Source organism: Pteropus vampyrus, unplaced genomic scaffold (genome assembly GCF_000151845.1).
Source record: "Pteropus vampyrus isolate Shadow unplaced genomic scaffold, Pvam_2.0 Scaffold663, whole genome shotgun sequence".
NCBI lineage: Eukaryota > Metazoa > Chordata > Mammalia > Chiroptera > Pteropodidae > Pteropus > Pteropus vampyrus.
The window spans coordinates 79,952-89,116 of record NW_011889444.1 but is presented as its reverse complement, the minus strand read 5'-3'; the positions used below and the strand labels follow the sequence as shown (position 1 = coordinate 89,116).

The 9,165-nt window shown below is 55.3% G+C and overlaps 2 protein-coding genes across 8 annotated transcripts in view; one reads left to right on the top strand and one right to left on the bottom strand.

The window, feature by feature from the left end:
• The window catches only part of FOXP3 (forkhead box P3), an 18,059-nt gene extending 13,214 nt beyond the window's left edge, over positions 1-4,845 (top strand). For all 7 annotated transcript variants that reach the window (XM_011385136.2, XM_023525995.1, XM_011385137.2 and 4 more), the window contains 6 exons: positions 125-212; positions 415-495; positions 1,267-1,417; positions 2,057-2,133; positions 3,455-3,556; positions 3,771-4,845. In XM_011385136.2, coding sequence (XP_011383438.1) covers positions 125-212; positions 415-495; positions 1,267-1,417; positions 2,057-2,133; positions 3,455-3,556; positions 3,771-3,920 — 649 coding nt within the window. In that variant the 3' untranslated portion in view covers positions 3,921-4,845. The remainder of the gene's footprint in view (positions 1-124; positions 213-414; positions 496-1,266; positions 1,418-2,056; positions 2,134-3,454; positions 3,557-3,770) is intronic.
• Positions 4,757-9,165, bottom strand: part of CCDC22 (coiled-coil domain containing 22) — a 12,728-nt gene continuing 8,319 nt past the window's right edge. Inside the window, exons 7-17 of the mRNA XM_011385143.2 lie at positions 8,543-8,737; positions 7,921-7,983; positions 7,723-7,842; positions 7,014-7,133; positions 6,809-6,925; positions 6,598-6,699; positions 6,407-6,514; positions 6,036-6,131; positions 5,729-5,788; positions 5,573-5,647; positions 4,757-5,132 (exon numbers count right to left, since the gene is read on the bottom strand). Coding sequence (XP_011383445.1) covers positions 5,019-5,132; positions 5,573-5,647; positions 5,729-5,788; positions 6,036-6,131; positions 6,407-6,514; positions 6,598-6,699; positions 6,809-6,925; positions 7,014-7,133; positions 7,723-7,842; positions 7,921-7,983; positions 8,543-8,737 — 1,170 coding nt within the window. The 3' untranslated portion in view covers positions 4,757-5,018. The remainder of the gene's footprint in view (positions 5,133-5,572; positions 5,648-5,728; positions 5,789-6,035; positions 6,132-6,406; positions 6,515-6,597; positions 6,700-6,808; positions 6,926-7,013; positions 7,134-7,722; positions 7,843-7,920; positions 7,984-8,542; positions 8,738-9,165) is intronic.

Here is a 9,165-nt window from a genome sequence, read left to right as displayed (position 1 = left end):
TCTCTCTCTCTCTCTCTCTCTCTCTCTCTCTCTCTCTCTCTCTCTCTCTCCCCTCCCTACTCAGAATATTGAGCCAGGAAACCTGGCCCACCAGTCATCTGCATGGAATCTTCCTCCTCCCCAGGCACTGCCAGGCAGACCATCTCCTGGATGAGAAGGGCAGGGCGCAGTGTCTCCTCCAGAGAGAGGTGGTACAGTCTCTGGAGCAGCAGGTGATGTGGGGTTGGGGAAGTGGTGGGGTGAATGGTAGGCAAACTTTATACCCACCCTGTGCCAGGAGTCAAGCTCACGCAGGATAGGGGCTGGGATAAAGGAAGGAAGCGGGTAAGGTACTCCCAGGGAAGACCATAGCCTGGCCAAATATGTGGTAGAGAAAGTCCAAGTTGAGGCCTCACTTTGTGCCCATCTTTACAGCTGGTGCTGGAGAAGGAGAAGCTGGGTGCTATGCAGGCCCACCTGGCCGGGAAGATGGCATTGACCAAGGCTCCTTCTGTGGTGAGCCACCCTAGGCCTGATAGCAGCACAGACTGCTGGGAGACAGACAGGGGAGGGGCCCTGCAGAGTGCAGAGGACCTATCCTCACACCCAGACCCTGGGACCTCTGGGCCCATGTCCCCAGCTCTGAATATGCCCAAACCTGAGAATCTGTCCCCATCCACTTACAAACTCTCTGAATCTACACTCTTGAAACATCATGATCTTGTTCTCAAAGCAACAGCAAATAGCTAGAAACTTACTGAATGCAGACTATGTGCTGCTGGCAGGAGTGTCTATATAACTCACTTGGGGCCAGGGCAAAATGAAAATGTGGGGCTCAAATTGCAAAATGACGACTGCAGAGCATTAAAGTGCAGGGCCCTGTGCAGCTGTATAGGTCACGTGCCCATGAGGTGGGCCCTCGGTGCCAGGCACTGCTTCTGAGCACTTTGGTGGTGTGAACTTATTTAGTCCTCATGATGCCACTGTAAAGTAGGCATCCCTAATCCACAGATGAGGAAAATTGAAGCCAGGGAGGCTTAAGTGACTTTCCCAAGGTCACAGCTGGGTAGTAGAGGAGCCCGATTCAACCCGTTTGCAGCCCTAGCATCGGTGCACTACTCACACTAGGGTCCACACCACACTCTGATAAATATAGCTCATGCTGCTTTGTGGGAGCCCACATCAGACTGCGGTTAGGAAAAGAGTGTCCTTGCTTTTAAAAACACTTATTTAAAATTAAAGTGGAAAGTTTCAGCCTGTGTCACCAGCCTCTCCCCCCTTCCCCAGGTATCATCCGACAAGGGCTCCTGCTGCATTGTAGCCACTAGCAACCCAGGCACCACTGTCCCGGCCTGGCCTGGCCCCCAGGAGGGCCCCGATGGCCTGTTTCCTGTGCGGAGGCATCTCTGGGGCAGCCATGGACATAGCACGTTCCCAGGTAAGGATTGTCTGTGCCTGACATAGTGCCCCCCAAGCCCCTAATCCCCAGACTAGCATGAGATTGGGGGGAGTAGGAAGGAGCTCCACACTGCTTTTCCCCACCACAACCACCCGGCCTTTGGGAAAGCACATCTGCTTGCAAAAGCTTCCTCTCAGGATTTCAGTGGCCTGCAAGCCTCCATTATGATCTCAGATGTCTAGCCCTGTCTCCTCTGAGATTGGGGTTCACTCACTGTCCTGGGGACTAGGGCTTCAGCAATTCCATTTGGTCATCAGAGAGAACTAGCTCCATAATTCCCAGGGACTCTCCCTCCCAGGCCAAAGGAAAGAGGGGTGATTTGCCCAAGCTCACCAATCCCCTATTACTCAAAAGGCCTGGTACGTGGGCTTAACAGGGATCAGGGTCCCTCAGTGTCATCCTCACTCTGCCACTTAACCAGTTACTTTAGTGTACAAGTTGCTTCCTTTCTTTTAAACTTCAGGAAGAATAAGCTCTGTTTTAGTGGGAGTGGTGCATATGATACAAGTTATGTCAAGTGCTTAGCAAACTGTAACTGTTACCATGGAAAGAATGAAGGGTGGGAGAAGGAGTGAGGAGATCCAGATAGGGCCTAACTCTTCTCCCCATGTCGCACAGAGTTCTTCCACAACATGGACTACTTCAAGTTCCACAACATGCGGCCCCCTTTTACTTATGCCACTCTCATCCGCTGGGTAAGCTGGCCAGCTTAGGCCAAGGAGAATAAGAAAGAGAAAGAAGGGATGGAAACCTGCCTCCCAAATTCCCCGCCTCCCTCTGAGCAACCCTAGGGCAGGCTCCTGCTTGAAAAAATCCATACCTCAGATATGATGCCCCATGCTGGCTTCACCCCAGACCTGCCCCCAAACCCAAACTTAAACTACCATCCAGGCCAGGGCAAGCAAAATTCTGGCCCTAAACCCACACCTTTCTTGATGTCTACCTCAACCGCATATCTAACCCCTTCTAGACCTAAAAAATTGCCCAAAAAATAACTTGATCTATGCCCCTTGCCTTAAACCCTTCCCAGGTATTACCCTAACTCGTTCCCCAGCCCCAGTGTACCCCAGTATGTAAACATATGCCCTGGCTGGACCCCATCCCTAACCCCTTCCTTGTAACACCTATCTGACTATCTGACTCTTAACCTCAGCCCAACCCAACCCCTTCATCTGAATCTCTCCCATGCCTTCCCAGAACCTTCACAAGAGCCCATCTGGACTTTCATCCTAGGCCCACATCTAACACCAAACCTGAACCTTAACCTAATGCCACACAGTCCCCTACCTGGCCCCATCCCGATCTGGAACTGGCTGCAGCTGTATTCACTGCCCCTTGACTTAATCCCATTCCTAAATCCAAATAGATCAAATCTCTGACCCTTAGCCACACTCCATGCATAACCCCAGCCCTGCCCCTTAATGACTATACACAACTAATCTCAACTTCACTACAACTTCACAACTAACCTCATTCTTGACCCTAAACCTAACCACATTCCTGACCCATAAAATAACTAGACAACTAGGCTCATCTCTGACTTCTGACCTGATGCCACATCACCCTGTCCCATGCCCCTCAAATTGCCCCAGTCCATCCCCAGCCTGACCCTTAACCAACTCCTTCCCTGACCTTTAGCTCTGCCTGGCCCTCTACCTCTTCCAAACCCTTAACTTGACCCCAATCCTGGCCCTTAACCTTTCCGAACCCTGAAACCTCACCCCTACAGCGAACCCCCACTCTACCTCCATCCCAGACCTTTAACCTAACTCCATCCCTAACCCTAAACCATACCCCACTCCAACCTCGGCCCTGATCCTTTATATAACCCCATCACAGTCTACCCTCACTCTACTTCGAACCCTGTCTCTGATCCATCACCCCACACCATCTCCCTCCCTCCCTTCCCCTGCCCCCACAATTCCATCCCATGTCAGATGGCCCAGGGTAGGCCACTACCCCTCAGCCAAACATTGAGTGAGTGGCTCCCCTTACCCCCGTCCCCCTAACTTCCAGGCCATTCTAGAGGCTCCTGAAAAGCAGCGGACACTCAATGAGATCTATCACTGGTTCACACGCATGTTCGCCTTCTTCAGAAACCACCCTGCAACCTGGAAGGTGAGTGCCTCTAGAGGTAGCAATGGCCGAAGTGATCTCAAATGCTACCACAGTGCTGGGCCAAGCTGGGAAGGCTTGGGGCTGGACTTGCAAACATGATGGAAAAGGGCAGAAGGTTGGTTTGTTGGTGGGGACTGCTAACCTCAGAGATTGACTGCCCACCTGATTCCCCCACCCCCACCCCCGGCCTGGCTGGCTGGTCTTCCTTCCACAGAATGCCATTCGCCACAACCTGAGCTTGCACAAGTGCTTCGTGAGAGTGGAGAGTGAGAAGGGGGCTGTGTGGACCGTGGATGAGTTTGAGTTCCGCAAGAAGAGGAGCCAGAGGCCCAGCAGGTGTTCCAACCCCATACCTGGCCCCTAACCTCAAAATCAAGAAAAGGAAGGAATGACAGGGGCCAAAATTTGGGGCAGAAGTGGCCGGGGGCAGGGTTGGCAGGCCCTGGCCATTCCCACAGGGACCAAGAAGTGAGGTGTGCACTGTCTTGCCTGCCAGGGACATTGTTCCCCAGCCGACCACCCCACTTGGATCATACGCTCTGTACCAAGGCTGCTCAGAGAGGCCCCAACCCTGTACCCCTACCTCAGCCATGCACCCCTAACCCAGCCCCCTGTGATGGGCTCTCAGGCAAACAGCCTTCACAACCAACCACACACAGTCTGAATCAGTCACTCGCAGATGTCCCCAGGCTGGAAAAGACACACAGATGCTCACACTCCTGTCCCTTGGTCTCCATGCAAACCCCCAAATACAAAGAGCCTGTCTCAGTACACTCAGACAACCTCAAATCTGCACAGTCACACAAACAATCATACCCAAGTAATCCTGTCAACTCACATACTCCAAAGCACACACCGACAGCCAGCCTTCTGGCCCCCACGTGTAGTGTTACAGGGTGTACCCAGACACCTATACAGAAGCAGCTTTTGCCTTCAGGGTCTCAGGTCCCAGAAAGCCACACAAACACATACCAGTCATGCACAGTCTCACACAGCCAACCCTGACACACACGCTCAGTCACACAGCCCATTAGAATTCAATTACATACCACGCATACACTATACACGCCCACACAGAGCCCCAGTGGGTCTCCTGAGTCCCACACAGACACACACTGACTCACCAAATGTACCCCGTGTCTCACCTGCTACCCACCCTCTGCCCCACCCTGAGCCCTGTGCCCCAATCCATGCCTCAGCTTAGACTGCAGACAGAGCCCCTCATTTATTTTGGATCCAAGGCTCAACCCCCAGTGCCCTCCCCAATAAACTGCAGCCAAGTTCTCACACTCTGGACAATCACCTCAGATAAGGGTTGGGGTCAGGTGGGCAGGAGTCGCCACAGCAAGAGGGATTGGACAGCAAACACAGGGAATGGCTAGGACAAGCACTTGGCCATCACCTCCAACACCCCAAATCCCTGCTGAATCCTGGAGTGGGGGAGACCTCTGCCAGTGGCCCCTCAGGCCTCACGGACCCGCCCCAGGAGGCCAGCGTTCTCCTGGCGAAGGGCCCGGTAGTCCTCGCGGATCTTCTCCAGGTTGCTGAGGGTCTTCTTGCCCATCTCCGTCTCGATCTAGGCAACGTGAATCGCATCCCTTCAGCGCGCAGGGCCCCTTTCCCAGCTCCTGCTCGCCACCCCCTCCATTATAACCACTCAGGGCCCTTCCTGGGCTCCTCCCACCCCTCCCAACAATAGTCTTCTCTGTCCCACTGCCAGGCCTTTGCAGGAGTGGTTCCAGCACCTAAAGCATCGTTTGCTACATGGCAGGATTATCCGCCACATACTCAAGCTGAAGCCTCTGCCAATGGCCCCAGGAGGCAGGCGTGAGGACCCTCTGGGTAGAAGCCAGAACTCAGAGTAGACCACTGGCCTGTCCCAGGTCATGTGTATGGCTAAGGGGCAGGGCAGAGACTCCAGCCATAAGCTGTGTCTGGTTCCACAGCCTGTCTTGGTACAAACTGAGGAGCTGTCCCCTGGCCTACCTTGATTTTCCTCCCACCCCCAGGCCTCACCTGCTCCTCAAGGTCTCGCACCTCTCGCATGATAGTGCCTGTGTCCTCAATGGTCTGGATGAGCTGGCTGCAGTTCTGGGAACAGCAGGAGCAGAAGGCTTATAACCCAACCTGGACCCTCCCCAGACAGCCCCCAAGGCACGCTTCTCCCCTCACCTCATGCAAGGCAGCTAGATACTTGTAGGCTTTCCGAACAGCATCATCCTTCTTGGCATCCTGACCAGACAGAAAGGACCTCGAAGGTATCAGTGGGCTTCCCCTGCCCCACCCCCCTATACACCACCTTTAGAACCCCACTCTCCCATCCCCAAGACGTCATCCTCCACAGAGCAAAGCCAGGCCTGAGCATTATTGTAACTGCGAGGCTCACACAAGGCACAAACCAAAGCCAGCCCATAAGCAGATGGGCAGGCAGCAGCCCAGCCCCACACCACCCCTCCACCCAGCCTAGCCTGCTTCATACCTTAAACACAAGCTCATCAGTCACTGCAAATGTCCGGTCCAGCTTCCCAGATAGGGAGTTGATTTCCTTCTGAAGCTCCTTCGTGTCAGACAAGATCTGGCAGAGACCAGGGTGGCCATGAGCCCATGTCTGGGGTGGGGTGGCCGGCCATCTGAGGACATTCATGTGCCTACACTCACATCCAGACAGGGCCTGTGTCATTGCATCAGGGTTGGCTGGAGTGGACTGTGTGAGGCTGTTCTGGGTCAGGGTGTGGCCAAACAGGTCTGTTTATCAAGGGGTGTGAGGTTCCTGTGTGGCCATGTTACATACATCTGCCCTTTGGGAATATCTGCCCATATGACCCACCCTCCATGGCCATGGAGGCGTACCTTAGTGATCTCTTCCTTCTGCTTCCGGATGTTGCCCACAATCTCCAGGATGCGCTGGGTATAGGCCAGCCGGGATACATCTCTGGGCAGGGTCTCCAGCTCAGACACCTAGACAGGGACACAGCAGGCACTCCTCCAAGACCCATACGCCACCCACTCTGAGCCACCTGGGGCCCTGGCATGGACCTTACCAGCTGCTTATAGATCTCCTCCTTCCTGCGGGCCTCCTCAGCAGCTGCCCGAACATTCTGGTGTAGCTCTTGGATCTCTACCAGCCGTCGAGAAGATTCCAGCTGCCAGAACCCCATGGGTAGAGTAGAAGGCAGTGAGCAGAGCATGAGAATGGCCGCCTAAGGAAAAACCAAACCTGTCCCACCCACAGCCTAGGACCCCACCACCTACCTCTCTGCAATCTTGGAGCTTTCGGAGGTGGCGGTACTCAGCAAGGAGTGGGACCCGGTGCTTTTCCCACTGGCCCGCCAAGTGGATGACCCGTTGGGCACTACTCTCTACCACGAGCTGGGGGTGGCAGTAGGAGGGTACATGTCACACACGCTGGCCTCCCCCACCTCCAACCCTTCCAGCCCAGCCCCAGCACCAGCCCCACCTGCAGCTTGACAAGGTTGGCAGCCCCATCGGGCAGCAGCTCCACCGCCCGGCTCTTCAGGCGCAGGGCCTGCTCCCGCTCCGCCATGCTGAGCTCATTCTGCCGACATTCAGTCTCTACCTGGCAGCCAGGGATCCCCACTCCCAGTCAGTGGAGGAGTTTGGCCATACACCACAGCCTTCCCACCCATCCCCCTGAGCCTGGAAAGCCTGGGCCTAGCCCGAGCTCCCACAAATGATGACATACCTTTCTAGCCCCAATCTGTCCCTTAACCCCCTCCTGATGGCAACAGACCTATAAACAGCAATGGGCACCCACAGGCCCCCCAACCCCTCTACCTCCATGCTGACCCCCATGCTGATGAGCCTCATGAGCTCTTGTCTGTAAAGACCCATCATGCCCCCACAGATGCCCAGAAATGCTCACACACCTCCTGATTCTCACAGACACCCACAAGGCCTGATTGATGCCCACAGGCACCTCTCACCCCTACAGGTCCACCAAGCCCCACAACCCTACATCCCCCTCTCGCCCCCACTGATTCTCCTGAACCCTGAAGAGCCCTGCATGTCCCCCCAAAGGCCCCTATGAACCCTTCTGACATCTGCAGACCTCTCCTGAATACCTCTCGGCCCCCTCAAGTCCCCTTAAGCCCTCTAGGCCCAAATTGTGACCCAATCCCAGGTAGCGGCCCCTCTCCCACTCCCACCTGCACAAGGCCAATTCCCAGCGTCTTCATGTTGGCTTCAGCCTCTTCAATGTTGTGGTTCACTCTCTCAAGCTGCTCCCGAAGGGCCTCCAGCTCTTGTTCTTGAGCTGCCCATGTGTCCTGGGAGGAATGGGCCAGTCAGGTGTCAGGCCCAGTAGACAGACAAAGACCCAGGTCAACCCCCACTGCTCCACTCACCTGTTCAGGCCGCCGGGAGGTGGCCAACACATCTGACACCTGGGCTGCCTGGGCCTCAGGCTCCTAGGAGAGTGAGAAGGGAGCATCCGGACTGTTGGAGAAGGCCTTGCCCCTCACAGCCCAGCCACAACATCCACCACATGCACCTTCCCAGCACCATACCCATGCCCACTCAACTGCTGATGGCTATCAGACTGTGACTGCATGAGGCTAAAGGCATTCTCTGCAACCTTAGAGTGTTTGCTCATAAAGAAACCTCCCTGACCCTGACACAGCTCCTGCTCACCTTCCCCTTCTCTGAAGTCCCAAATGCCCATGGAAAGGATGAGGGCTCCTCTGGGTGACCACCCAAGGAGAGAAGATATACCCAGAGGAGACTTCTTGGGGAAGGCTGGAGTTTGCACAAAGAGCACCCCTCCACCCTTACATGGTTCCCACCCTCCATCCTTTCTTCACTGAAGTCCCCAAGAAGCCAGTGGACCCCCGTAGTGAGGAGAGGGCATGCCTGGTGGGACACAGGCACCTGTGTGGATAAAGTATGGTGCTTGTACATAAAGCAACCCTCTAAACCAGCCTCAGTTCCTTCCGTCAGCACACCCTACGTCCACTCAAGCCCACCCACCAGATGAAAAGTGAACTTCTCCGAATGCGTGAAGCGGGAGCCCTTGGGAGCACCAGTCCTGGCCCCAGCACCCCAGGCCTGCAGCAACTCTCCCAGGTCTCGGGCTTGTGGGGGTGGGCCCAGCTGACCCCAGGTTTGGCGAAGATGCTCAGCCAGGTGCTTCTGCAGCCGCTGCCGCTGAGCCCGTGTATCCTCCTGGAAACAGAGGGTAGGGCAAACTGGAGAATGTAGAGGCCTACTGGGCATCCAAGGCCCTGCCTCCTCTAGGGAGCCACCTGACAAGGTACTACTGACAAGTCACATCCACCCTCCAGCCTCTCCCACCAAGAGGGCCCCCAGACCCACTCTCCTGGCCCACTGGTCTGGGAGCTCCCCAAGGATGGGGTCTCTTCTTCCTCATAGCCAAGATTCTCCCCACCCACTCACTTCTCACATTGGAGGAGAATGTGGGAAGGTGAAGAAGCCTGCCGCACCCAAATCAGAGAGTGACATGGAAAGGATATGTGAGGACAGAGCAGAGACAAAGCCAGAGGTTCTGGGCGAAGAAGAGGATAGAGACAGAGAGTGGAAGTGAGAGAGAGAGAGAGAGAGAGAGAGAGAGAGAGAGAGAGAGAGAGAGAGAG